Source organism: Molossus molossus, unplaced genomic scaffold (assembly GCF_014108415.1).
Source record: "Molossus molossus isolate mMolMol1 unplaced genomic scaffold, mMolMol1.p scaffold_m16_p_27, whole genome shotgun sequence".
NCBI lineage: Eukaryota > Metazoa > Chordata > Mammalia > Chiroptera > Molossidae > Molossus > Molossus molossus.
In genome coordinates this window covers 1,756,889-1,784,267 of record NW_023425363.1, presented here as the reverse complement: position 1 = coordinate 1,784,267, position 27,379 = coordinate 1,756,889, and the positions used below count along the sequence as shown (strand labels likewise).

Sequence of the window (27,379 nt, the reverse complement as noted above, 5' to 3'; positions counted from 1 at the left end):
GCTGTGCCGAGAGCTGGGCCCAATCCCAGCCCGCAGCAGCCCTCTCTGGCTCTCCCCCCTCAGGTGGGGCACTGCTCACGATGCAGGATCACTCCTTGGGGAGGCAGACCCCTCTCAGCCAGGATCAGGGTTCCTCACTAAGAACTGGTTCCTGCTCCGTCCGCACCAAGCTATGTGAAGGCTCCTAAGGTTGGGTCAGATTGTGTTCTACCCCGGCCCTGGGGACTCCCACCCTAGTACCCCAACTCGACGTCCACAACTGGACAGCTGGGCATATCCATGGACTTCCCGGCTCACCTGGGGAGCAGCATAGGTAGGGTTGGACCAGGATTACCAACAGGCCCTGTGGGTGGGGGTGGGGTGCCAAGCTGTTCACTTGCTGTGTGACCTCAGGAAGAACACTGACCCTCGCTGGGCTGCAATGTTCCAAGAACTCTTGGACTTGGGCTCTGTCACCTAGGACTGGGGCAGCGGAGGAGGCGGGTCCGTGTCCGCAGGCGGTGTGAATCAGTTTCCGGCCCCGCCCCCGGGCCGCACGTGACCTCAGGTGGCGGCGGGGTGGGCGGGGTGGCACTTAGTCACCGGCCCGCCACCGCCTGTGCGCAGCGCTCCACCCTCAGGCTTCCTCGCCGGTCTGCGACGCGCCCGCGGTCTCCGGTAAGTCCTCGCCCGAGCCCCCGGCCCCGGCCCCGTGCGCCCGCCCCGCCTGCCAGCCGCGCGTCCCCAGCCACCTGCGGCCCGGCCCCGTGGGTGGCCCATCCCGGTCCCGGGGCTTTTGAGACCCTCTTTCTTCCCGGAAGCCCTCAGAATGCGGGCGTCACCGAACAGAGCCAGTGCCCGTCCCGTTTCGGCTTCCTGCCGCCCACTACCGGAAACTTCTGGGAAGTTCCCTGCCAGCCCCGGGTACCCCCAGAAGTAGCCCAGGACCTCAGGCAGCTACGGAATCTGGGGCGTGAGTGCCCTGTCCCTGCTGGCACAGACACCGGCGCTGGGCTGTGTCCCACCCCTCTTTCAGCCCTGCTCTGTCACCCCAGTCCTGCCCGCCCGCTAACCTGACCCGGCCTTCCCCTTGGCTCTCCTTCGGGCGCAGGGCAGAGACGCAGGGACCACCGCGCTGAGGCCCCGGAGCGCACCGCGACCCAGCCGGCCGCGCCGAGCCGCCCGCAAACTACCCGGCAGAAGCGCGAGGCAGGTGGCACCATGGCCCTCTCCCAGGTGCAGTGTCTGGACAACAGCCACGTCAACTGGCGCTCCAGCGAGTCCAAGCCGGAGTTCTTCTACAGTGAGGAGCAGCGTCTGGCGCTGGAGGCCCTGGCGGCCCACGGCCCCGAGGCCTTCTACGAGGTGCTGAATCGGGAGAACATCCGGGACTTCCTCTCGGAACTGGAGCTCAAACGCATCCTGGAGACCATTGAAGTGTACGACCCAGGCTCTCAGGACCCTGGGGACTCGGGCTGCCCCCAGGGGCCTGAGGACAATGGAGTCGGAGACCGAGAGGAGGCCAGTGGGGCAGGTGGAGACCTAACTGAGGCGGAGCCACCGCCCTCACTGGAGTACTGGCCCCAGAAGTCAGACCGCTCCATCCCACAGCTGGACCTGGGCTGGCCCGACACCATCGCCTACCGCGGTGTGACCAGGGCCAGCGTGTACATGCAGCCGCCCCTGGACGGGCAGGCCCACGTCAAGGAGGTGGTGCGCAAGATGATCAGCCAGGCCCAGAAGGTGAGCCGGCCACTGGTGGGGTCCCGGAGAGGGAGCTGGCCCAGTGGGCTCGGCTTGCTCTCCAGCATCTCCCGTTTAAGTGAGCACTCCCTCCGACCCCTTGGAGAGTCCACCTTAGTCTCCTGAGGGTCTCCTGGCTGTCCTCCTTCCTGCTTTCATGGGGTTCTCATTCTTTGCAGAGGGGTAGGTACCTGGATCCTCTGGCAGGTCACGGTGAACTGCTGCGTCTCAAGGGGCCTTTGTGCATTGTTGGGGGTATTTCTGACTTCCAGAGTCCTGGTGAGCAGGTTTCCCAGAAGAAGATGCTGCAGTGGCATGGGGTGGGGAGGGGTTATTTGGCTTTCTCTCACTGTCGCTGGAAGATGGCTCTGATTCAGCCTGGAGAAGTGCAGGCTGTCATTCACACCGTGAGCTCGCTAATGTTGCTTTTGTTGGGTGGGGAGTAGTTATGGAGACTGAGAAGTTGCCTGAGTCCTTCTGAGGCTGATCTGGAGGTCTGAGTTCAAATGTGTCTGTTTACTGGGTGTGCTGGGCAACTTAGCCTGTTGCTCATCCTCTCTGAGACTCTTCATGAGCTTTGCAGTGGTAGAACCTTTCGGCCAAGGATGTGGGGGATGGGATGGCTTGGTCTTCAGGGTGGGAGCAGAGTGAGTTCAGCTGAGGGTTGTCCACCTAGGTTGGATTTCACCACTGGAAGAGACCTCAAGCATTGTATGGCCCTCCCTTCCAGACCCCTGCCAAGCTGTGCAGTGTCTATGGCATGGGTAGCCATACTCAGTTGACACACTGACACATATTTTGAGAGGAGACTGCCAGGCCATTGTTGGAGAGCTGTGACCTTGAGCAGATGCTCTGTCCTGCGGAGTGGAAGCGCCTTTTTCATGGTTTCAAAGCACATCCTGACATGGCTGATGAAACCTGCCTAGCTAGCTGTGTTGAGAAGGATTCTGAGGCCAGGTCCTGCCTCAGTCGAGAGCAGTGAGTGATTGGCAAGATTAGCAATGTCTGTCCTGGCCTTGGGTAATGGGTGAGGTATTTCTAGAGGAATCTAACCTTTCACTGTTTCAGGCCCAGAGAGGGCAGCACATTACACAAAAACTGAACATTGGCTTTGGGGACCATCGTGGCTGACAGACAGGCCTGGGGAGGCTCTTCTGCAAAGAAACCAGAAGTGGACCCGGAGCTGAGGAGGTGGCCACAGCTTCGGTTTCCAGAAATGTGGAGTTTTGTCTCCTGAGGGAGCTGGCCAAGTCAAAGACTGTCCCAGACAGCTCCGGGGCTTCGGGTTTCTGGTCTGTAAAATGGAGGTAGTGAGGGTAAAAGTTGTCTCTTTGGCTGTTGTGAAGATAGAATCAGGTGATGGGAGTGAGGAAGAGCTGGAGGAAGAGGAGGAGAAGGGGGGAGGAGGAAGGGGCCTTCCTAGCCTGAATAACCTGTCCCACACCTGATATGGGATAAAAAGGTGCTGCTGACATGGGTGCCTGACTTGAGGTCACAAAACCCAGTCCCCTGGGAGGGCCTAGTGGGATCCATTACCTAGCTTCCACCACCTTTATAAAATTGGGGAAACTGAGGCAAGGAAACTTGACCTGCTGTGTCAGGGTTCCCCCTCCTTTTATCCTCTCCTCCCCACTGGGAGTAGGAAGGAGGTAGACACCAGATCCCAGCTTGGCATGGGAACAGCCAGAGTCTAATCTCCCCCAGACAGAAAGACAGACAGCTTGGCTCAGTGATGGGGCCAGATAGGGGTGCCTGGGGCTAGGCTGGGCACTCAGGGTGGCCTCCCCATGTCTCTGTGGCCAGGGCTGAGACCCAGCTACTCCATGTAGTCCCCTGGGCCCTCACATAACTTTATTTGCTCCCCGCAAAAGCCCCACAAGGTTACGGGTGTCACCTGTCTAAGGTGACATAAGCAGGAAGAAGCCCGTCTCAGGTTTAAACCCTGGTCTGTGTGGTACCACATCAGTGCTTTCTGCAGCTCACCTGACAGGTAGGCAGTGTTCCCTGCTTTCATCTCTCTAAGAATGGGGCTCACTGCTGAGATCGACACCTTCCCAGACAGCAGGGAACCTCGCAGGCCCAACAGGAGGGGACTCAGAAGCAACAGAGACCAAGTGCCTCATCCTTCAGAGGGGATGCTGAGGCACAGAGAAGGTAGGGACTCCCCCCCTCCACTCCCCCCCAGTTCCCAGCCCATCTGCTTCCCTTTCACGTCTGTCCTGGCACCCAAGGGCAGCATGGTATATGCTTAAGCCTTCTGTAATAACAGTAGCTACTGTTTATGGAGTGTGAGGCACTTTATGATCTCACGTAGTGTTATCTGCCCCATTTTTCAGATGTAGAAACTGAGGCCTCCCCGGCATCTCCACCAAATAAATAAATAAATAAAAAGAAAAGAAACTGAGGCCTGACTGGTTAGTCCCTCCAAGGTCATCTAGCTAGTTCTGGGTGGCGGGGTGGGGACCAGGCCTGTGTTGTCCTCAGGCTCTAGGACAGGTCCTTTGCCCGACCTGTGTGGCCCTGGTGGGGCAGGGAGGAGCAGCTCACCTAAGCTCCTGCAATCCTCCCATTTCCCCTGCTCCTGCTCTGGCTGCTTCCCAGGCTCCAGGGGCTGGGCCGAGACACTGACGGATGCTGACAAATGCTGACGGAGCCCTTTGCCTGGCTGCCCTCCTGGGAGCCCTTCCTGCCGTCTCTCTTCCCATGAGTCACTTCTTTCCCCTCACCCTCGAATCCTCCTCTCACCCCTGGTACCAGTGCGGGGAGAATGCCCCCTTCCCAGGCCGGGAATAGGGATCCCACTGTCTAGCCACCTGGCTGGAACACTGGACCCTTCCCACCAGGGCACATGGGCCGGGGCTGCTGGCACTGAGTCAGGGGAAACCCAGCCTGCCACCTCCTCAGCGTGGCCTGTCGTCAGCATGGCGGGCAGACCCTAGGCAGGGACCTGGGAGACTGTTCCTGTCAGGGCTACCATCAGGTCCCTTCTTTTCCAAAAGACTAGAATGGAATGAGTAGGTCGCAGCATAAGGAGCCAAGAGTGCGGGGTCAGGTCCCCGCTCTGCCTTCACCTCTGTGTGACCTGGCACAAGCCTAAGTTCTCCGAGCCCCGGTCATCCCATCTATAAAATGGGTATGGTTATTGAAGACTGTTCATGTTCCTTCAGCTCTGACGCCTTGCCGCCCTGTGACCCTAGAGTCCTCTGGGGCACCTGGGCCAGGCTGGGGAGAGATGGGTGGGCCCTGAGTCTCAGAGGACTCCACTGGCTGTGTGGCTCTGAGACATCTGTGTGGCTCTTGTGCTCTCTATGACATTGTCCAGCCCCACTGGGCTCCCACTTTCCAAGATGGAATGTCATCTGCCTGCCCATCCCCCTGCCCCAGGAGCCAGCGATTTATCTGGAGAGAAAACTGCTATGGGGTTTCAGCTGCATACCAGAGGCTGGGCCTGTAGCATCACGCCTAGGAGGGGCGAGCCCTGGCCTCACTTGGCTACAGCCTCTAAGAGATGGGGAGAGGCTGGACGGGGTCGGGACGGGGCAGGGGTGGAAGTGTCCCCACACATATACAACATGGGACCAGAGCCCCTAGTAGGATCTGATCCCATCACCAGCCTCCTAGCCTGGAGGGAGGCCCCAGGCACAGGAGCGAGTCACCTACAGATGAGGGAACTAGTCTGGCCAAGGCTAGACTAGAACATGGCTCATGCCAGCCATGGCCCAGCTGACAGTGACTCCCTGCTTGGAGGACAGGAGCAGTCATTACAGCCCCTCTTTGGTCCTGGGTCAGCATTTGTTACTATAATCACAGACTTGCTCCCTGTCTATCAGGGAGGTAGGACTGAACTCTGTGACAGACCTTTAGAGCCAGAGGATGGGCAAACTGGTTTGGAGAGTACCAGGAGTCAGTGGACCCTGCCCACAGAGGGCCAGGGGCTCCCAGGAAGCCTCCTTAATGACTGAAGAACCTTCCTGGCCTTTCAGACGGCATCTCATTAATCCTGCAAGCACCAGGGAAGGAGAGCAGGTCATGTCAAGAACATGGGAAACTGAGGCACTGCAGCCAGGTCTGTCCCAGTCTTCCTGCTGGAGGACGGGATCAGGGACAGGATAGCACAATTCCTGTCTCTGTTTCAGATCCCTTGCAGGCGTGCGGGGGGCGGGGGGTGGGTGTTGCTGGGCCTCCACTATAGAGGCAGCAGCAGTCTCTCTGGGGTCTCCGGCCTCCATCTGCATAGTGATGGTGGTGCAGGTCTGCTGGAGATGGGTTCTCGTGATGGTGGTGCAGGTCTGCTGGAGATGGGTTCTTCTGACTCATGACAGTGGTGCAGGTCTGTTGGGAATGGATTCTCTCGGCATTGGTATGTCTGAAAAGGTCCTTATTTCACCTTTGGTTTTGAAAGCTATTTTCACAGGGTATGGAATCTAGGTTAACAGTTTTCCATTTAGGATCTTAAAGGTGTTGCTCTGGTTTCCTCTGGCTTGTGTTGATTACAAGGAGAAACCTGCTTACCTGGTTTCTCATTGTGTAATGGTCTTTTCCCTTCTGGCTGCTTTTAAGATTTTCTCTTTGTCCCTGATTTTAAGTGATGTGGTTACAATATGCTTTGGTGCCGTTTTCTTTTTCTTTTTCTTTTTTATCTTCACCCGAGGACATTTTTTCCATTTTTGGTTCAAATAGAGTGGGAGGGAGGGAGGGAGAGAGGGAGGGAGGGAGAGAGAGAGAGAGAGAGAGAGAGAGAGAGAGGTGAAAGGGACACATCGAGTGGTTGCCACCTGCACGACCCAACCAGGGCCGGGGACAAACTGCAACCTAGGTATGTGCCCTTAGTGGGAACCGAACCTGGGTCTCTCTGGACCACAGGCTGATGCTCTAACCGCTGAGCCAAACCGGCCAGGGCAGTGCCATTTTCTTTATGTTTCTTCTGCTTGGAGTTCATTGCACTTCCTAAACTTGTGGATGTATAATTCTCATCAAATGTGGAAATGTTATAGCCTTTATTTTTTCAACATTTTTTTGTCTTCCTCCCCAACCCAACCCTCTCCCTTGGCACACTCTGAGACTCTGATTACACTTATATTAGATCTTTGTAGTTGACCCACAGCTCACTGAAACTCTGACCCTTTTTTTTCAATCTCTTTCTCTGTGTGTCATTTTGGACTGTTTTATATTGGCATGTCTTCAAGTTCACTGTCTTTTCTCTGTAGTGTCTAATCTGTTATTAATCCCATCCCATGTATTTTTCTTCTTAAATATTGAATTGTTTCACCTCTTGAGGTTCAATCTGATGTTTTTAAAAAAATCTTCTGTGTCTGTAAGTAGCTTTTTGAACATATAGAATACAGTTATCATGTTTTCATGTCTGTAGCTGACATTTCTAACATCTGTATCCATTCTGGGTTAGTTTTGATAGATTTTTTTTTCCTCCTGAGGGTCATTATCTTCCTGTTTGTGTGTCTGGTAATTTCTGATTGGAAAGCAGATAATTTTATGTTGTGGAATGCTGAAGTTTGATTTTTTTAAAAGCATTTTGGGGCTTTGTTCTGGGATGCAGTGAAGTTGCTTGGAAACAATTTAATGCTTTTGAGGTTTGCTGTTAAGTTGTATTAGGTGGGACCAGGGCAGATTTATTGCAGGGTGGGAGTGGCAAACTATGGATCGAGTCTGGCCTACTGCCTGATTCTGTAAACAGTGGAACAGAGACAAATATATTTGCTTCTGTGCTGCCTGTAGTTGTTCTCCGCTATAATAGCAGAGCTGGGTAATTCTGTCAGACACCTATGACTTGTAAAGCCTGAAAAATTTACTCTCAGGCCTTTACAGAAAAAATCTGGCAACCCCTGTGTAGGGCTTATGTGCCCACTACTTAGGCAGTATCCTTCTGGGGACTCTCCTGCAGACCCTGAGTGTTAGAGGCTGTGCACCCTGGCTGAGGGGATGTCAATAGTCCCTGATCCTGTGTGAACTGGCAGGAGATGATTCCCGGTCTGTCCACCCTAGAGGGTGCTGTGGGGTCTGGTGGAATAGTTCTCAGGTTGGTATGATGATGAGGACGCAGGAAAGTGGCAGCGACTGTGTGCTGAGCATGGGCTCCAGGTCCTGTGCTAGGTGTGTACCTGCATTAATTCACGTTACCCTCCAACAGCCATGCAGGGGGGGCATTGTTATTACCTTATGAGGGAATGAAGGCACTTGCCCAAGGTCATATATCTTCCTAGGACAGTCTAGAGCCCACTCTGCCACCCAGGAAGGGCACAGGGAGTTGGGGATCCCCCAGCAGGGAGATCCTTGAGTGGCACATCAACCTTCCCCATCTTACAGATGAGGAAACAAGACCCAGAGAGGGGCACAACTCACCCAATGTCATGCTCTGTCCTTGGCCAGGGCCTCAGACTGCTGCTAGGGCCCAGGGATGAAGGGGGGGCCTCATTCCAGTGCCCCTGGGCCATGCCATCAGTGCCAGCAGCAGGTGTTACAGGCTTCAGGCCATGTTTGTTGAGGGCAGTGGCCACAGGAGGGGGGTTGCTGCTCCACTGTGGCTCAGACCCCACCTCCTTGCTTGAGTCCCCCCCAGAAACCAGGTGGTTACATGGGTGATGGAGGTGCTCATGGTGGGGCATCGGGGCCTGGGCCAAATACCCATGTCCACCATCCTACTGGCTGGAGGTGAGACCTGGAGGTCCCTACCCCTCTCTGGCCACCGTGCCAGCATGTCTCAAGTGGATGTTCACCCATTCCAAGGACATTGCAGGGACTCTAAAACTGTCAGCAGATTGGTGGGGGATTAGAGTAGATCTGAGAGTAGTCCTAGCTGCGTAGAGTGGTGGGGAATTCGGCCTGGTAGGAGGCAGATCTGTTGGAGTGTGCAGCAAAGGAAAGGGAGGTGTGGGAGATGCTAGAGGAACACTCTTTGGGAGCTTGCACATACTGCAATCCCCTGAGAGACATGGGGAGGCATTTGGTTATGAGGTGCGCTCAAGCCCAGTGCTGATATCAGTCCCTGCTGATGTCCCCTCCACTCCAACCCTAGTACAGCCATTTTCTCAACACCCCCCCCCCCCCAGCTGCTCTCTGGGGCTGGGAACCAGTGTGGTTCCCATGGTGTTTGGCCCCTGCCTGTTCTGTGGCAACACCTTTCCTGTCAGTGAGACCCGGGAACCACCTGGCTCCCTCCTGCCCTCAGGGACTGGCCTGTGCAGTCCATACAGGTTCTGGGCTGTGGGCCGAGGCTGCCACATCAGCTGCACAGTGATGCCAGGCTTGGAGTAGGGGACACACGCCTGCTGTCCCCCCAACGAGGAACAGGCCGTTGGCCCAGCACTCATGTGGACACAGCCGGTCCCTGTATCACAGGGTGAGCTTCAGGGCTGGGACCCAGGCAGCTTGCCGCTGGTGTGGTCCCTCGACATTGGGCAGGGGCGTGTCTAGATTCCAGCCTCCCTCTGTCCTGTCATGGCTCTGGCCCTGGCCTTGCCCAGGGCCTCCGTGGGGGACATGTGGCTGGACTGCAGGAGCAGCTGGTGTTTCCCTCCAGGCAGGGCCAGCAGCTTTGTGCCCAAGCCTTGGGTGTGTGCGCGGGACAGACCGAGTGAGCCGGGCCAACGCCCCCACGGGCAGATGGCAAACTGAGGGTTCAGGGGCCGCTGTGGCTTGTCCCTGGCTGCCCTCACCCTGTAACGCAAGCCATTAGGTCCCATCTCAGCTGGCAGTAGCTCCCGGAGGCCCTCCTTAGTCCAGGCCCCATGTCCCTGATGAGCTCACACTGTCACAGCTAAGCTGGGCCACTCAAATAGTAATTAGGCAAGTGAGTGAACTGCTCTGAGCCTCAGTTTCCCCAACTGTAAGAGGGAAATGACTGCCGCCTTGCAGTGTGTGTGAGGACTGGACAGGTGACAGTTGTTGGATCATACCAGTCCTCAGCACCAGGCCCGGAACCAGTTGTGCTCTCTTGGGCCGAAGGTGCTGTGGTGGGGGTGAGACCCTGTGTTCCAGTCTCGAGCCTCTGGCCCAGCGTTCCCAGGTACCCGATGGGGAAGGGCGTGCAGGACTCTGGCTGCCAGAAAGCCTTTGGGGCCCTGACTGTGAACAAGATGTGGGGGCCTCTGAGGGGAGCGCCAAGCACTCCTCCCTCATGCCCAGCTTTAGGGGGAACCTGTTACAAGCCCTCCTTTGACCACCCCCAGTACCCAGCTCAGTGCCTAGAGAGAGTCAGTGTTCCGCCCTGGGACCCCGTGAGGGATCCATCCTGGGGAGCAGGCCCCAACAGATCCAGCCCGGCAGCAGATGGTCCCTGGATCAGGCATCCTGCCTGCCAGAGGGTGACGTGGGGAAGGACAAACATGGAGCAGGTCCTGCTGGGGCACATCCCTCAGCCCAGGCACAGGGCAAGCCCCCATCTGCCATGGTGGGCAGGGCCTGGAACCAAGCCTGACCAATCCGGTGCAGGGGAGGGCACAAGGATGGGGAGGGGTGGCTGCCTCCTGGGAGAAGCATGTTGCACCCTTCCCAGGGTGGCACGTGAGGCTGTTGGCCTGCCGGAGCGCCGTATCCGAGGGCCTCCCGGGGCTGTGGGGTCCCAGGCGAGGAGGTGTCTGCTACCACCCCACCCACCGCAGAGTCTTGTCACCCTTGACTGATGAAATCCAAGGCTATGTGAGTCCACTCAGCTCTGATATGGGTCATCTGTGCCCTCACTACCCACTCACCAGGTGATCTCTGCCTCTCCTTAAACATCTCTCAGGAGAGGGGTAGCTCACGGCCTCTCAAGACCCTGCCTGACTTCAGGTCAGAAAGCGCTTCCTCTCCTACGGCCAGTGTCTGCCTCCCCTGGTTCCCCTGCTGGGCTGGCCCACCTCCCTCTGTCCGCCTGAAACAGTTCTGTAAAGACGCAAAGAGGGTGGTTGTGTCCTGGAGGACGGACAGGACCCAGGCCTCAGCCACCAGGAGCCCTGGCTGGGTCTCAGCTGCACTGCACCTGCTGTACTGATGAGAACGCTGGGCCCTCCCTCAGACTGATGAGAGAAGCTGGATGCCTTGCTCGGGGACACACAGAGACTGTGTCTGTGGCAGGCCAGGGGCCTGAGGTCCCAGAGAAGCTTAATGGCCTGCAGGGGCCAGCCCGGTGCACCACCGGCGTGTGCGTCCTCATTGCCAACAGGCCCTGGGCTGCCTCCCTGTCACGCTGCGTCTACCGACTGCAGCAAGGGGAACCTGCCAGGCCACCCTCTTGCTAGTGGTGAGAGTGAGCTTGGCTCCCTGACAGGCATGCTAGGTTCTACCCTGAGTGTCACCAGCTTGATGTGTGACCCAGAGCATGTCCCCTGCCTCACTGTGCGAGGCTCCTCCAGGAAGCTCTCACATCTAGGACAGGACAGTGACATCAGCCTTGGAGAGTGGGATGGGCTGGTCTTTCTGGGCCAGCAGTATGGAGCCCTGTCTGATGTGCTCCCCTTTGTTGCCCAGTGGGAAAGGATGGGGGGAGGAGAGCGACTGAAGGCCAGCACCTGGTGGGCACTGAGCCTCCCTGGGCCCAAATGCCTGGGAGCCACCCCTGAGGCCAGCAGACTTGTCCACATCACCCTGCCTTTTGCCTGCACCTCTCCTCAGACCTCGGGTGTGTCACTGACCACAGTGGGCTATGACTGGGCTGGGTAGGGTAGGTGCACCTTGACCTCTGGGCTCTGCCCTGAGCCAGGTCCAAAAAAGGGGAGGGCAGTTATGTGGGCAAAGGTTGGCAGATGACAGGAAGAGCACGTGAGCTGGTGTGGGCAGCACGGGAGCCTGCCACAGTCCACCCTAGGGACGCGGCCACCTGAGTGAGGGCACGGCAGCGGCTGTCCTGACTCCTGGCTGTTGACATGTGCGGTTCATCTCAGTGTCCTGGGGCAGTGGCATGACCTGCAACCCAGGAACAGACCGTGACAGGGCCCCTGGGCTGAGCCCTGACCATCGCAAGGAAGGAGAGCCTCAGCCCAGACCCTTCCTGACTCCAGGCCCTGGGCGAGCTCGCTCCTCCCAGGCTCCTCGTCCGGCTTCGCGCTCTTCCCCCTACACGGCTCACCCGCCAGGTTCCTGAGCTCGGGTTCCCGAGCCTTGTGTTAGGGAAACAACAGGCCTGGTGAATGTACTTCTCTACTCCCTGATGTTGCCGAGTCCAGTCTGTGCCACTGACGGAGAATCTTGCGTCTTAAGTGTGGGTACTGAGCCTGGAATTTTCCTGTCCCGGTCCCGAGGCTTCGGGGAGTGGGCCTGGAGTGGCACCTGGAGAGGGTGGCGGGTGTGGGCGGCTGAGTCTTGCGAGGCTCCTGTCCCCACTGTGGCACTGCCCGACGGCCCGGTCTCTCTTCCTGTTCCCAGGTGATAGCTGTGGTCATGGACATGTTCACCGATGTAGATATCTTTAAGGACCTGCTGGACGCCGGCTTCAAAAGGAAGGTGGCCGTGTACATCATCTTGGACGAGAGTAACGTCAAATACTTCCTGCACATGTGTGAGCGAGCCCGCATGCACCTGGGACACCTCAAGGTGAGCGGCTGGTCACGGATGACCAACTCGTCACTCAGCAAACACTTCGTGCACCTGCCCTCTGGAGACGGGGTTGGGTGCCAGGCACAGAGTTTAGGAATCTAAAGCCTCCTGCCAGGTGGTCACCTAGCCTCTGCTCGAGTGTCCCGAGGGTCGGGGCACTAACTCACTAACTCCCTGCAGCAGGCAGAGAGCAGGTCGACGTCGACGAAGGGCCTGCTGGCCAGGTGCCGGGACCCACGCAAGGTCTACCTCACATGTTTTTCAAAGTAGCCCATGGCACGCTGGTTCCCTGTCCTTGCTTACACACCTCCAGTGGCAGGTGCTCGCTGCCTGGCTCCGGCAGCTCAGTCTTATCTGGAGAGCTCTGACTCCCAGGAAGTTCTTCCTGAGTTTAAGCCAAAGTCTGTCTCTATAACGTCCACCCACCAGTTCTAGGATCTGGCTCCGACAGGGAGCTCCCTCTGGCTGAGGTCAGGGACGGCTTCAGATGCAGAGTGAGAATGGACTTGAGCAATGAAAGCAGATAGAGAGTGAACTAGTTAACCCCTCCTGGGGGACACCATGGAGCAGACATGAGGGGGTCCTCCTGGGGGACACCATGGAGCAGACATGAGGGGGTCCTCCTGGGGTCACCATGGAGCAGACATGAGGGGGTCCTCCTGGGGGGCACCATGGAGCAGACATGAGGGGGTCCTCCTGGGGTCACCATGGAGCAGACATGAGGGGGTCCTCCTGGGGGGCACCATGGAGCAGACATGAGGGGGTCCTCCTGGGGTCACCATGGAGCAGACATGAGGGGGTCCTCCTGGGGGGCACCATAGAGCAGACATGAGGGGGTCCTCCTGGGGGACACCATGGAGCAGACATGAGGGGGTCCTCCTGGGATCACCATGGAGCAGACATGAGGGGGTCCTGATGGGCCTGGGTTCTTAGCACTGCTTTGCTGTGTGTCCTTGAGGACATTATCTCCCCTCCTTGGGCTCCAGGACCTCACTGGCCTCTTCAGCAGACACCCTGGAATATGGTACTTTGCTTAGGGACAGAGGGAACCCTCCCTCCACCCTGACATCACTTGGCACCTACTATGTGTGGCACAGTCCCCAGAGCACAGATCCGTGTGCACGAGAGCTAATGTTTCTGTGGTGTTGGACATGTGCCGCACCTGCCTGGCACTTTTCATAGTTAATTATTTCCTCCACATGACAGCCCAGCTGTTCCCATTTCACAGGTGAGGAGGTGGAGGCACTTGCCCAGGTGCCACTCAGCTAGAAGGTTAGAGAGGGGGAGTGTGGGGCCAGCGCCGGAGCCCTCTGGCTGAGAGCAGCCTCGGGTGGATTGGAATTCCTTGTGCTTTAGGCTGTGGTCGGAACAAAATCCTGGGAGAAGGGGAGATGCCAGGCTGGTTAATAAGGGGCTGGGCACCTGTGCCTGTAATTTGTTGGCATTTGTCAAGTAGCCCCCCCCAATCCCAACTGAGCCTTTCAAGTGGGCGTGAGCTCTGAATGGTGAGTCTCTCGCTGTTGGGACGTTTTTATGTGGTCTCCTGGTGGGTGACCCCAAACCCCACGCTCGCTCACCGCACTGCCTGCCGTGTAATTAGCACCGAGCGCTGAGTCCGGGCAGACAGCTCATGCTGGAGAGGCCCCGAGCGTGGAGACGCGTCTCGGAAAGGTGACCAGCAGACCGGAGCACCGCTGGGCTGTCTGTGCGGTCCCTCCCTGGGCCCAGGAGACCCAGCAGGCCTGCCCCACTGCGCCCTTGCCACGTGCCAGCGGGGGCTCTCCGCATGCCCCTCGCTCAGCCCCTGCGTTCCCATCGAGTGATGACGAGGCAGGAGTGTGCCTGTCCGTGCCCAGCAGGGGCCCAGACCTGGGGCTGCTCCAGGGGCCTCGCCCCTGTCCTGTGCCCAAACCTCTTCGCAGTAGGGAGATCCCAAAATCAAGTCTCCTTGGAGTGTTCGGAGCTCCCAGAAGTGGGGGCAGGTGGGGCCGGGCCGAGAGCTCCACTAGTAGGCCGCGCAGCTCCCTCCCTGCAAGGCCGGCCTTGCTCCCCCACCCACCCGCCTGCCCTGTCCTTCACTCCCCGTGCAGTTGGGGGACTGAGCATCTGCTGCAGCCTCACGGCCTTGTGGGAACCTGGAATGCCTGAGCCAGAAGGGGCCCTGCGCCGTCGTGTGAGGCTCTCGCAGGATGAATGGAGAACCTGAGGTTGAGGGAGGCTGTGACTTGCCTCCTTGTCCTCCAAGTTGAGCTGAACCTGCCATCCAGTAGTGAGGGATCAGCACAGACCCTTGGTGCCGATGTCCCCGACTGAGGCTGCACCTGCCAGAGGGCCACTGTGGGACTTGGGTGTGTGGTTCCGCCTCTCTGAGCCCCCAGGGCCTCATGGCTATAATGATGCCTCCTGGAGTTGTTTGAGGATGAAATTAGAGGAGACAGAGGTTATAAAAGTGCTCTATGAGCTAAGGGGAGTTATGCAGTTCCTGGTAATAACAAGAAATTATAAACCCCAGGCCCTGGGCAGGGGACAGGGTGTGGGTGTGAGGCCTTCTTCCCTCTGCCCCAGCTTGAAAATGAAGCTATAGCTGGGGTCACAGGAAAAGCAGCTCGCCCTGGGGGTTCCTGGCCCAGCCTGCCCACTAGCACCGCCCTGCACTGGGAAGTTGGCAGGGTCTGCAGGGTGATAGGCCCAGGAGCCAGGTGCTTCCTGGGAAAGCATGTGTAACCCTGGTCTCCCCATTCTCACCTCTGAACCCACCTCCTCTACAGCCTGGATGGGTGGCTAGAGGCTCCTGTGGGCCCAGCCCTAGCCAAGTGTCACCTTGTCTGGGGCCTGCCCACACGGCCCACCTCCCTGCCCGCGGGCCGGCTGGGCCCGGACCTGTCTTGGGAGTACTTCCTCTGCCAGTAATCCCGGGCTCGCCCTCGGCCGCCTGCCGTCATTGGCTGGCTCTGCTTCGACCTGCCCTCAGATCTGCAGGCCCAAGGTACAGGGTGCACATGGTGAGGTCATACTTGTGGCCACGGCAGTGTCGGGTGCCAGTCGAGGGGCAACACTAGGAACCAGGCCTGAGCCCCAGCTCTGCCACCTGCGCTATGACCTTGGACAGAGACATTGAATCTTTCTGGGCCTCTGTCTTGTCTGGAAACGGGAATACCATCATTTACTTGCCAGGGCTGCTGTGAAGGGCAGAGGCCATGCGGGAGCAGGACACCCATCCTGTCTTTGGCTGGGGACAGGCACAGTTCCTTCCATGAGAGCCCAGCTCTGGTCTGAAAGCCAAGGGGCTTCCTTTCCTGCTTTTAGCCACGGTCTGGCTGGGGCCCACCCTCAGGCCTGCTTGGGCAGCACCTCCCCAGCCACTTGCCTCCGGAGCTTTGAGTTCACACCAGCACATTCTGGAAACAGCTGCTTTCTGGGTGTCAGCTGAGGTAGCAGGACATACTAGCAGCTCCCCAGGTGTGAGGGCCACAGTCTTCCCCGAGCACCTGGCCCCTGACGGCCTATCAAGTGGAGAGTGTGGGAATGAAGGTCCCTGTTACAAATGGGCAACAGGCCTTCAGAAGACGACCCAGCCCTCACGCTCCCAGGGCCAGGCCACGCGGCCAGACCACATCTGGGGGTGAGACTGGGTGCCAAGGGATACCCCAGAGCCAGTGGGAGCCAGGCTGGGTCCCGAGGCGCATAGCTTAGGAGAGGACGGGAGCTATGAGATGCCCGGCCGATCTGAAGAGCTGGTTGGCTTTGTGCAGCCAAACTGGAAAAGCCAGTAGCCGCCTGGGCAAAGTCTGGACCCATTTCTGATGGAAAAAAAAATCCCAGCAGGATGGCTGTGGAAGGTGCTGGGTGGGGGTGCGAGGCCTCGGCCTGCAGCTCAGGTCCCACACTGGTGCCCCGCCCCCCCCCTCTCTGTCCCTGGCCTGGGTCTGTGATGGACTCAGGGTGTGGGGCAGGGCTTCTCAAACTGAGGGGTTTGCCTGGCTTGGGACATTTGGCAGTGTCCGGAGACATTTTTGATGGCCACCACTGGGATGGAACTACTGGCCTCTGGTGGTTTGGGCCAGGAATGTTGTTAACTGTGCTGTGCTGCACAGGATAGCCCCACGGCAGTCCCCTCGCTTGGAGCAGCCGCAGCCCCGAGCCTGAGCAGCCAGCCCGGGGGAAGAGCGGAAGCCCCTCCAACAAGCGAGCTGGTGCAGCACTGCCAGGCCCTGTCCCCAGAGCCGCGTCACAAAGGTGCTTCCTGTCCCAGCTTCATGGCAGCCAGGTGAAGGCCAGGGTGTGCCTTGGCCCCTCCCCCATCCCTTTAGAAGAGAGCAGGCACCCAGCACACGGGGACCTGGGCCCTCTGTCTCCTGCGCTCTGCACACCTGGCCTGGTCTTCTTGTCATTGGCCAGGCCTGGTGAGGGTGCACCTGTGGGCCTCCCCACTCCTCCCTGGGCCCAGGAGATGCCAGCGGGCCCCTGCAGAGTGTGGGGGTGAAAGAGCCACCACGCTCTAGTCCCAGGGGGTTCGACCCGCCTCCTCTCTGAGCCCACCTGGCCATCTCGTGCAGCTGACAGTCCTGGCTTCCCTGAACCCGAGTCCATGCTCAGGTTTCCTGGTCCTGTGTGTCCCCTCTCGCCCACACCCCAGCATGCACAGCCACGGCCCACCTTGTCACCTGGCACTGATGGCACACCCCTGAGTGCCAGGCACCTTCCAGGCCCCCACCTGCATGCACTGTGGTTTCATTCAGTCCTCGCAGCAGCCCTGTGGCATAAGGGTGGGGAGGCCCATCTCACAGATGAGAAAACTGAGATGTGGAGAAGCCAAAACGGTGTTTGGTTGGCGCCAGGACTGGAGCCCTGTCTGGCCAGAGCTCACGATGCCCTGGACCCACCGTTTCAGAGCGCCTGGGCTTGTCCCCTTTGCCTCCCTCTCTGGCAGACTTAGTACACAGTCCAGTCCCATCTCTGTGAGCTCAGGAGGCTGGATGAGGTGTGAGGCAGGGTGTTGAGTTTTGCCCCATTGCTGTGCCCACCCCCACCCTGCCCAACACACGCTTGGGGCAGAAGCCACCTTCGGAACAGGTGATGTGCTCCCCTGACATCTTCTTGGGGACCCATCGCTGCCCCATTTCAGGTACAAGGAAACTGAGGTTCCACAGAGTCCAAGGACTTGCCCAGGGCATCCCACTTAGGCCAGCCCGCTGCTGCTGTTCCAGGTGTCCGCCCCCTGCCCGCTGTGTCCTCTGCCAGAGGTGTCATGGGGCTCAGACACAATGCGGCTTTGTGGGAGCCTCTACTGCTCACCCAAGCCCTGACTCCTGAGACGTTACCTCATCTGGGCCAGGCCCCATGGGGTGGGGCCCACCCAGGAAAACAGGCCTGGAAGCTGATATGAGGCGGGGGAGGGGGAGTGGCAGCTGCCATGAGGCCCCACCTGCTGCTGAACCCAGGGCTCAGAGGCCTTAGAGTCGAGGCTGGTCCCCAGTATGCAGACAGGGAAACTAAGGCCCAGAGACTTGCTCAGAGTCACCCAGCAAACACAGTGCCTCTCACGGAGCTGAGTCACTGAGACGTAGGTGACGATCTTCTGAGTGCTCCATCAGAACAGGGGGCAGACCCTGGAGAGAGGGGACGGAGGCTGGTGGCTGTTCCCCAGGCTGAGGAGGAGCCCGTGGCCCCGGTGCGCAGCGCGCTGGGCCAGGAGCCGGAGAGCTGGCCGTGCTTAGGCACAGGTAACAAGGAGGGCCTTGTACCGCCTCCAGGATCTTTGCTCCGATTTCTGGTCCTGAGCGTGCTCTGTGTGGGGTACAAAGTCATGAGCACTAATTGTCCTGGGCTGTAGCCAGCTTCCCGCTGAGCTGGCTGTGTGCAGACAGGCAGTCTTGGGGGGCAGAGGAGCTGGCCCTGGGAGCGGAGGCTCATCTGCCTTCTGGGATGGGCCCAACAATGACAGCTATTCACCCCATGGCTGGGTGGGCATCCATGACCTGCCCCTCAATCTTGGACAGAGGGGGTCTGAGACCTGTCACACACCTGAAGCCATGGGTAGGAGTGGAGGGCAAACTCCGGCTCTCACTCATCCCTTTTGCCCCGTTGCCCTGGCCCTGGCGCAGGCCCACCTCCCTTGCCCACAGCAGCCCCTCCTGTCCTCTGCCTCTGGCTCCCCCTTCATTTCATGTGTCCTCTGCTGGGTACCAGCCTCTTCTTGAGGTACAGCTCCAATTTCGCGACTCCCTGCTGAATCCTCCCATGGTTTCTGCCGCCCCCACGGCCGAGGCAGGCCCTGGCAGGTGTAGGGTCTGCCATCAGCGCCCCTCAGCTCACTGTGCAGGCCGCACTGCCCCCCCCTGCCGACCCCCACCTCCCCTGAGGTCCTCATGTGTCTAAGATGGACTGCGGCTCTTGCCCCAGCTGCTGTGTTCCCGTGTCTGGAATGCTAACCCTGACCCTGACCTTCCCTGTCTTTCCCACGTCAGCCTCTCCCAGCCCCCACAGATGGCATTATTCCTGAACACCGCCGACATGGGGCCCTCGTCTCCGCCATCTCCGTCTGCGGCTGGGGACCTTGGTGGGGTTGGCGGGTGAGAGAACGAGTGGGCAGTCGGTGAGCTCAGGCCAGTGAGTGGGTGACGGTGACAGAAATCAGAGAGGGTGGGACAGCCTAGTGCCCAAAGCTGGCATGGAGCCTCTTGGGAGAGAGTGAGACTCCCATCACGGGGGCATTCAAGCAGACCTGGCAGGGGTTAAAAATGAAATTCCCAGCCTGACCTCAGGCCTCCTGAGTCGACTCTCTGGGGCACCCGGGAGCCTGGGTCTCTGGCACTGACCCCCCAACAGTGCACAGAGGAGCCCAAGTCTCCTTTCAGGCCTGAGGTTTGGGGTACCCCCAGCCATTCCCTCAACTCCGAGTTCTCAGCCGGGTTCACCTGGCCCCTCCTGGGGCCTGCCCTCCCTCAGAGCTACAGCTTCCTTCTGTGGGTGCGGGGACCCCCCCCCCCCCCGGGCCCTGCAGCACCCAGCCCACAGAGAGCCGTAGACTTTGCACCAGGGAGAGCGGGCTCTTCATGGCCAGAGTCCAGAGAAGGGCCGGAGAGGCCTGATCTTGGCCTGAGGCACTGCTCTGACGCCGGGGAGACCCGTCCCTCGCCGGGCCCAGCTGCCTTCCCATGGCCCCCAGGCCTTCCAGCTTGCACCCGAGCCACACAGTGCAGGCCAGGTGGGGAGTGGGGTTGACTGTCCGCCGGGCTGCTCCTGGGGACCAGGCGGTGGCTGGCCCCAGAGAGGTGGTTTGCTGGGAGCCCTGCCCTCGGTGAGCAGAGACCAGCAGCGACACTGAGACAGCCCGCGAAGCGGACCCGGGGAGAGGCCTACCAGTCCCCCATCCTGGGAAAGCGCATATCTGCCAGAGTGGGGGCCAGGGCGGACCCAGGGAGACGCCTACCAGTCCCCCGTCCTGGGAAAGCGCATATCTGCCAGAGTGGGGGGCAGGTCCCTGTGGCTCCATCTCCCCTGCACAGCCCGAGCCGTCGCTGGACCTTTCTAAACTGTGTCCACACCCTCCTGCTCAAGACCCTGCTGCCCGTAGCAGATCTCCCCAAACTGGCCTGGCCACACAGGCCTTGTCCTGCCTGGGCTCACTCTGTGGACATCCTTCAGGCCCCCACTGTCTGTTCCAGCTTCACATCCCGCCTGGGCCCTGACCCTGCAGTCCCCCCACACCACCGCCCTCCCCAGGCCTCACCGCTCATCCTTCACCATCCAGGCTCCCCCAGAGCCCCTGAAGCCCAGGCAGACATTGCTGGGCCTCCCCTCAGTGTGGTCAGTGCTGTGGTCATGTGATTCTGTCTCCTGTCCCCTACACAGAATCTCAGGGTACGGAGCAGCGGGGGAACAGAGTTCTTCACGCGGTCGGCCACCAAGTTCAAGGGCGCCCTGGCCCAGAAGTTCATGTTTGTGGATGGAGACCGAGCCATCTGTGGCTCCTACAGGTGACTCCTGGCTTTGTGGGGGCTGGGGGGAGAGGCCGCTCTGGATCTCGGCTGGTTTCTGCCCTTAATCCTGCCTGCGACGCCCTGGTTATTCCGGTTCATTGGTCCCCAAACTGCTGAGGTGTGAGCTGGGCTGGGGCACACCTGCACGCCACCCGCTGTCTCCAGAAACAGTCAGAGGAGGGCTTTTGTCTGTGAGACTTGTTCCAGCCTAGAGGTGTCGCCAGCCTGAAGGTGGGGTGTGGGCCAGGCCAGGCTGTGTCTTCCCGGGCCCACAGGTAGTTCATCTGAAAGCCATCTTCAGGGACAGGGCCAAGATTAGGACAACCGTGGCCCAGCTCTGTGAGCCCTGCCATGCAGGGGGCAGCACAGTGGGTGGTGACAAAGACACCAGGTGTCCAGTGCTGCTCTGGGCATTCAGTGAGTGGCCTTCAAGATGCTGTGACCTGCAGAGGGACGCAGCGTCGTGCTGTTCATACAGGTGGGGACGGCTTGGTGTCTGACTTGCCTGAGGACCCACATTGAGGTCTGGCCCTGAGGCTTGTGCCCTGTCCTCTGTCCCCCCTCACTTATCGACCCCATCAGGGCCCCTTGCCAGGGTCTGATGGACAGCAGCCTGTGGGATGTGTGGTGGCTCTGGGACGCCCACTGCGGGGCGCAGGGCGCGGGGCCGAGGGAGGGAGTGGGCCCGCACGCCTGACCGGCAGCCCATCCCTGTGTTCCAGCTTCACGTGGTCGGCCGCGAGGACGGACCGGAACGTGATCTCCGTGCTGTCCGGCCAAGTGGTGGAGACGTTTGACCGGCAGTTCCAGGAGCTGTACCTCATGTCACAGGGCGTCAGCCTCAAGGGCATCCCCATGGAGAAGGAGCCCGAGCCGGAGCCCATTGTGCTGCCCTCTGTGGTCCCTCTGGTGCCCTCTGGCACTGTGGCCAAGAAGCTTGTCAACCCCAAGTATGCGCTAGTCAAGGCCAAGAGCGCTGAGGAGATCGCCAAGGTCTCCTCTGAGAAGCAGGAGGTCAAGAAGCCCGCGGGGCTGCGGGGCCCGGTGCTGGCCGAGCAGCCGGGAGACCCCCCCGAGCCGCCCCTGCCTATCCACCCAGGGCTGCTCAACCTGGAGCGGGCCAACATGTTCGAGTACCTGCCCACGTGGGTGGAGCCAGACCCCGAGCCAGGCAGTGACATCCTGGGCTACATCAATATCATCGACCCCAACATCTGGAACCCCCAGCCCAGCCAGATAAACCGCATCAAGATCCGAGACACATCCCAGGCCGGCACCCAGCTGTGGAGGCAGAGCCAGGACTGCAGCCCTGCTCCAGAGCCCAGCAGCCCCCAGGACGGGGTCCCAACCAAGAATGGGCTCCCCCAGGAGGACCCCAAGCCACAACCCCCTGTGCCCAAGCCCCGGACGGTCCCCGTGGCAGACGTGCTTGCCCAGGAGGGCAGTGGTGTGGGCGGGGCCCTAGAGAGCCCCGAAGAGGAGGTGCCCCAGGCCAGGCCAGGCCATAGGCTGCCCAGGACACCAGGCCCAGGCCACGTCCTGCCCCAGCGGCAGCTGTCTGTGACCCAGGATGACCCTGACGGTGAGGGGCTGGTCCCCAATGGGCTAGATCGGGAAGAGGAGGAAGATGATGATGACTACGTGACCCTCAGCGACCAGGACAGCCTCTCGGGCAGCTCTGGCCTTGGCCGTGGCCCCCGGCGGCCCTCAGTGGCCTCCTCTTCTGTGTCAGATGAATATTTCGACGTGAGGGAGAGCTCAGCCCCTCTGCGGAGGCGCCACTCAGAGCAGGTAGCCAATGGGCCGGCCCAGCGCCCCCGCCGACAGCTGAGTGCCCCCCACGTGACCCGCGGAGCCTTTGGTGAGCCCCCGTGTGGGTCACTGTGGGCCCCAGGCCAGGAGAGAGAAGAAGCCAGCACTCTGCGGAAGATGCAGGCCTTGCGCTCCGTGGACAAGGAGGCACAGGTGGGTCGGGGTCCCTTCGCACCAGGGGTCCGGGAGCCCCTTTCCCTGGGCCTGAGCACCCAGAGTGGCCATCTCCTGGGCTCCCTAAGGAATGGGGGCGGGGAGTGGGTAGAAACCACCCAGGGCCACATGTGTGGCAAAGACCTTCGGCCCCAGTGTCCCCCAAAGGCAGCCTCTGCCAGCTTCTGGGGTCTGGGTGGAAATGGGTCTAACGTGCCCAGAGGTCCCAGACCCACGGTGTGATAGGGAGTTGACGCCGGGCTTTTGGACTAGGGAATGGTAGTGGCAGAGGTATTTGTTTAAATCCCCAATGTACACAGCTGTGAGTGGTCCTTGTCAGGCCTTACGCCAAGCCACCTCTGTGTTGATCCCGTTGACTGTGGGCTTGGGGACCACTCTCCTCCCTGCTCCCCCAGGCCAGGAAACAGCTCACATGCATCCTTTGCCTCTCTTCCTGGTAACCTCTGCAGCCCCGGCCCAGCCCCTGGCGCCTGCCCTACCTGGGAACAGCGCACGGCTGATCATGCCTGGCATGACCATCAGGCACATAGGCAGCATCTTGAGGTAGCTGGCCAGGATGGAGCCTGCTTTGGCGTGGTTCAGGTCCCGGGCAGACAGCGACCGCTGCACGATGACCTGGGGGCAATGAAGGCAGTGAGTCCTGGCTCCCCTCGGGGCACCTGTGGCAGGACTCCTCCCTGGTGAGGCTCGGGAGAGGCGTGACATGCTGTCCCACCAGTGCCAGACTCGCCCGAGACAACCAAAGCCCCAGCCCGATACTTGACGATTCCCCCAGAAGCAGAGCTCACCCCGATTGGCTGCAACTGGAGTCAAGGTACTCTCATTCCAGGGACTCAGTCTCCCCAGCTGAGCAGGAAAGGTGCGGATTCTGCCCAGCCTGTCACCCAGCAGATGGCAGGGCTGGAGAGACCCTGTGTGGACTGGTAATGGGGGCTCCCCCATCTCCGGCACCCTCACAAGAGAGACTCATGCACGTGCAGGAGGAGACATTGGCACCAGCTGGTCTGTGTCCTGGGCAGAGATCAGAAGCTTTCAGACCTAGGGTTTGGGAAGCTTACAGTTCTAGGATGCCCTCGGGCAGCCGCAGGCAGCTCCTAGCTGAGCCTCAGTTTCCAGGTCTGCAGAATGGGAGGGGGAGGGAAGGGTAATGAGAGCTGATGGCATCTGAGATCTCTCCCAACTCTGACGTTACGATTCTACTTTGTTTTAAAGCTTTTTTTGAACAGCTTTATCAAGATATAAATTCACCTATGGTTCAGCCACATAAAGTGTGCTTTTCAGGATGTTCACAGTGTTGTGCAATCGGTAACTTTTAAATAAAAATTTTCCCTTCGCTGTTCTGCAGTGTAAATCACTACCAGCAACTCAGATGTAGGCGTTATCTGTGACTTTAGCTATGTTCCAAACGTGCCAGTGTAACAGGTGGTTCCCAGCATCCCCTTGACTGCATGGCCCTCGGTGGCACGTGACACACCGGGCACAGGGGGTGGCTGCACTGGTGTGCGGACAACCTGCTCCTCCACCAACTTCTGGTGACTTGGGGACGATGCCCTGCCTCGTTCTGGGCCTCGGTTTTCCTGTCTGGACACTGCGGAGGCGAGACGCAGCTCTCCGCAGACCTTTCCGCACTGGTGTCTGGGGACACAGAAGCCTAGGGCCACTCCTCTTGGGAGAGGAGAAGCATTTCCGGAACCCTGAACGCTGTAGTCTATCATTTCATTCTGTGCTCTCGGGGCCGGCCCTGGGGAGGCAGGCAGGACCGGTTTTGCTGTCCCATTCTGCAGGTGGAGAAGCTGAGGCTCAGGACCCCATCAGGCCTGTTTTATTGGTTTTGTTTGCTTCTAATTACAAGAGTGTAGCCTATGCACTGTGGATGAGCTAGCAGATAGTGAAAAAAAGTCTAAAGAAGAAAATGAAAAGTGCCCTTGGCCCCAGCACACAGCGCTGCCACCAGACTGGGCATCTTGAAGGGGCATCCTGGCCTGGGACTGGGTCCAGTTAGCCCCCCGGTGTCCTGCAGAGCCCCCAGTTGCTAGTGAGGGTCACAGCAGAGCAGGGCCAGGAGGACCAGACAGGGGGGACCCAGTGGACCACTCTCTGTTCTGTGAGGACTCTGGCAGACCCAGACTAGGCAAGAGGAGGACAGGGGGTGAGGCTGGGGCCAGGCTGTGGGCCCCCTGGGGTCAGCCCTCTTTCCCAGGCAGGGACGCCCGGTCAGCCGCAACCTCGCGACCAGGCCCACTTGGCCTTCATGGGAACATCTCCTGAATGATACCCTGCCCAGACATGCCAGTACCACGCCAGGCCTGTGCTGAAGGGAGGAAACGGCGGTGCTGGGGTAGGGGGCAAAGGCTGGCTCGGCGGGGCAGCCCAGGCGCCCGCAGCCCTCCCCCCGCAGCCTCCCGCCAGCCCGCACTCGCTGGCCTCAGCCCTCCCAGGAGAGCCGAGCGGAACCTCCCGGGAAATCACATGTTCCTTGGAGGCCCACAAGTGAGGCGAGGCCAACGTGAGAATCTGGGGGCACCATGTTACAGATGGGGAAACTGAGGCCCAACCTCCCAGGGTTTCTGAGCCTCCCGACGTGGATCGCTGTGCGCTGTCAGCCCAGGGGGAGTCTGCCAGCACCGGCTGCTCCGGACAGGGCGAGCCCAGGCAGCACCCCTCCCTGACAGGCAGCCATGGCCCGTGAAAGGTCACTCACTCTGGCTGCAGTCCCGGTCCTCCCCTCTGGTCCTCAGTGCTCCAGCCGTGATGCAGCTCACTGAACATACCCCTCAGGGGAGGCCGTTCCCGCTGACCCACAGTAACTGGCTGGGCTGGGCTGGCCCTGGGGCCTGGCTGTCTCACTCCAGTGATGGGGCCCTTGGGGCTTGGGTCCAGCAGCCTGGTCCACAGGTCTGTGCCTGTGGGGGCCCTGCGCTCCACGAGGCCCCTTCCCCCGAGTGCTGCCTGGAGCTGCCGGTGGCCTTCCAGGGCCGGCAGAGCGAGGCCTTGTCGGCTCTGTCCAGAGGGGGGCTGCCTGAGCCCCTGCTGCATTCACAGCTCCGAGAGGACCGGAGTCAGACTCCGCGTGAAGAACCACCCCGGCTCCACCGGAACGAGGGCCCAGATCAGCCCCGCCTCTGACACCTGGCCCAGCCCCACTGACAGGCAGAGGCTGGCACAGGGGCATCGAGGAACAGTGGGCACTTGCCCAATCACAACCACAGAAGGTGGAATTATTCCCATATGATACAAGGCAAAACTGAGGCACAAATTTCGAAGCAAACTGGTCCCGGCCCACCAGCTAGTGAGTGGCAGGGCCAGGAGACAAGCCAGGTGTGCTGGCTGCAGCCTGCCTGGCACACATCTTGCAGGAAGGGATGGAGATGCTCCCTGGGATGTCACTCTGTCTTTTCTCTCTCTCCCAGGACCACCATTATGGAGTCCCTGCCTTGGGGACCAGGGAGAAAGATGGCTTCCCACAGCCGTTGAGGACCCCAAGATCCCCGGGGTACTGCCCCGCTGCTGAGGACGCCCAGAGCTCTACCAGGAAAGCGGGTTCCCATTACTGGCAGGCCAAAGGCAGCCTCCTGCCGGGTCCCAGGAGCCCAAGGCTGGCCCGAAACGCCAGTCTCCTGACTGACGGCAGAGCCACCGTAGTGCACCCGAGCCCTTTTGGAATCCCATACTCCAGACTGTCCCAGTCGAAGCAACTGAAGGCCAGGACAGGCGGCAGCCAATGGGCCTCATCTGACTCTAAAGGGAGGGTCCAGACCCCTCGGGACCACAAGGACCCCTAGCCAGGTCGTCCGCGGCCTCCACCCAAGCCCAGACCGACCAAGCAGGTGTTCCCAGGGCCACACATGGATTGGCAAATCGGCCGCCGGACTCTCCAGAACCCACCCCGGAAGGCAAGAAGGTAGCAGGCGATGATGTTGACACACCTGGTCGGTGCACCAGTACCAGGTGGCCATGATGGTCAGACCAAAGGTCATCCCAGTCCACGGGAGGTCCCCGGTGTGGGGGTCTCGGAACATGTGCATGGCATCCTCACGTGGCAGGTGGCAGGTCGTGTTGGCAACGATCCTGGATGGTATGGCCCGGGCGTAGGCCGTTGCCAGATGCTCGTACCCGCCGATCTGGTCGAAAGCTGGTCAGGGCGGGCAGGACAGGGACGGGTTGGTGGCTGGTGGCCCTGACTCCCAGCCCCCCAGCGCCCTCACCTCACAGGAACTTCCTGAAGCATCCAAATGGACTTTTTCCCAATTTACCTTTCCCAGTGTCTGGAAGAGTGTGGGAAGGTAGAGGGTTTTTAAAAAGGTGAATTCAAATGACTATTTTCTATGTATTTAAAATAATACTATTAAATGAGCATTTCCCATGTGGGCAGCTCGGTGTCCTGTTGGCCTTTGGGTGCCAGTTGGCCTTAGGCAAGGGGTGTTTGTGCCAGGCTTCAAACCATCAATTCAAGGAAGCAAAAATATTTTTTCTTAATATTTAAGTTCCTTCCAGGAAGCTTGAAGTGTTGAAGTCCTGACCCAGGGAATTCTGAAGGCCATGCTTTCGGGCAGAGCTGAGAATGGCTAGCAGCGACGCAACTCTGCAAAAGGAAACAGGTCCTGGGGGACAGCGGGGCATGACCAAGGCCACAGGCACAGCCAGCTGGGCCTCGAGCCAGGGGACTTTCCTCTCAAGCAGACCACATTCACCCTCACCGTTTCTGTCTACCTTGGGGTTAGCCCTTCGGGCCAAGGCCTGGCCCCTCTGTGACCTGTGCAGTGTCTGCCCTCACTCCCCTCTGTCCAGACTGGGTCTGGCTGCCTAGGTTTCTCTTCTGCAGTGGTTTCTAGGGACACAGGCCCCTGGTCTGAGATGAAGCAGATGCACAGAAACCTGGACACAGGAGAACCCCAGTCTTAGCCAGGCCCTGCTCCCCCACCTTTCCCAAGCAGGAATCCTGCTGCTCAGACTCGGGGTCTCCAGCATCCTTGCTGCCTGGAGCCCAAGCCAAGCTGGGTGAATACTCAGAGCAAAGGTGCAAACTCTGCACATGGGGCAGAGATAGTCCCAGGACCCTGTAGTCTGAGCCTGGAAGAGACTTTAAAGGCCTCTGTTGCCCTCTGTGGGATCCTCCGGCTCTGCTTGCATCCTTCCAGGGATGGGGAGTTGTGCCCTCTGAG

General features: G+C 59.7%; 2 protein-coding genes across 6 annotated transcripts in view; one reads left to right on the top strand and one right to left on the bottom strand.

Moving 5' to 3' along the window:
- Positions 1-27,379, bottom strand: part of SLC5A10 (solute carrier family 5 member 10) — an 86,823-nt gene that overhangs the window by 15,228 nt on the left and 44,216 nt on the right. For 3 of the 5 annotated variants that reach the window (XM_036278336.1, XM_036278338.1, XM_036278337.1), the window contains 2 exons: positions 26,144-26,349; positions 22,697-22,832 (listed from right to left, as the gene is read on the bottom strand). In XM_036278336.1, coding sequence (XP_036134229.1) covers positions 22,697-22,832; positions 26,144-26,349 — 342 coding nt within the window. Of the gene's footprint in view, positions 1-22,687; positions 22,833-26,143; positions 26,350-27,379 lie in introns of all 5 variants that reach the window. The other 2 variants (XM_036278335.1, XM_036278339.1) reach the window with 1 other exon arrangement.
- On the top strand, positions 1,191-26,201 carry FAM83G (family with sequence similarity 83 member G). Its single transcript, XM_036278334.1, has 5 exons — positions 1,191-1,722; positions 12,079-12,246; positions 20,104-20,228; positions 20,954-22,196; positions 25,628-26,201. Exons 1-5 carry the CDS (start codon positions 1,201-1,203, stop codon positions 25,997-25,999), a joined length of 2,430 nt encoding a protein of 809 aa, XP_036134227.1. The 5' UTR covers positions 1,191-1,200; the 3' UTR covers positions 26,000-26,201.

Bases quoted from the DNA above. Each gene is read 5' to 3' on its own strand.
- FAM83G (XM_036278334.1), top strand. From the start codon at position 1,201: ATGGCCCTCTCCCAGGTGCAGTGTCTGGACAACAGCCACGTCAACTGG. The intron at 12,247-20,103 runs GTGAGCGGCTGG...TCCCCTACACAG, and splicing joins TGCACCTGGGACACCTCAAG to AATCTCAGGGTACGGAGCAG. The intron at 20,229-20,953 runs GTGACTCCTGGC...CCTGTGTTCCAG, and splicing joins GCCATCTGTGGCTCCTACAG to CTTCACGTGGTCGGCCGCGA.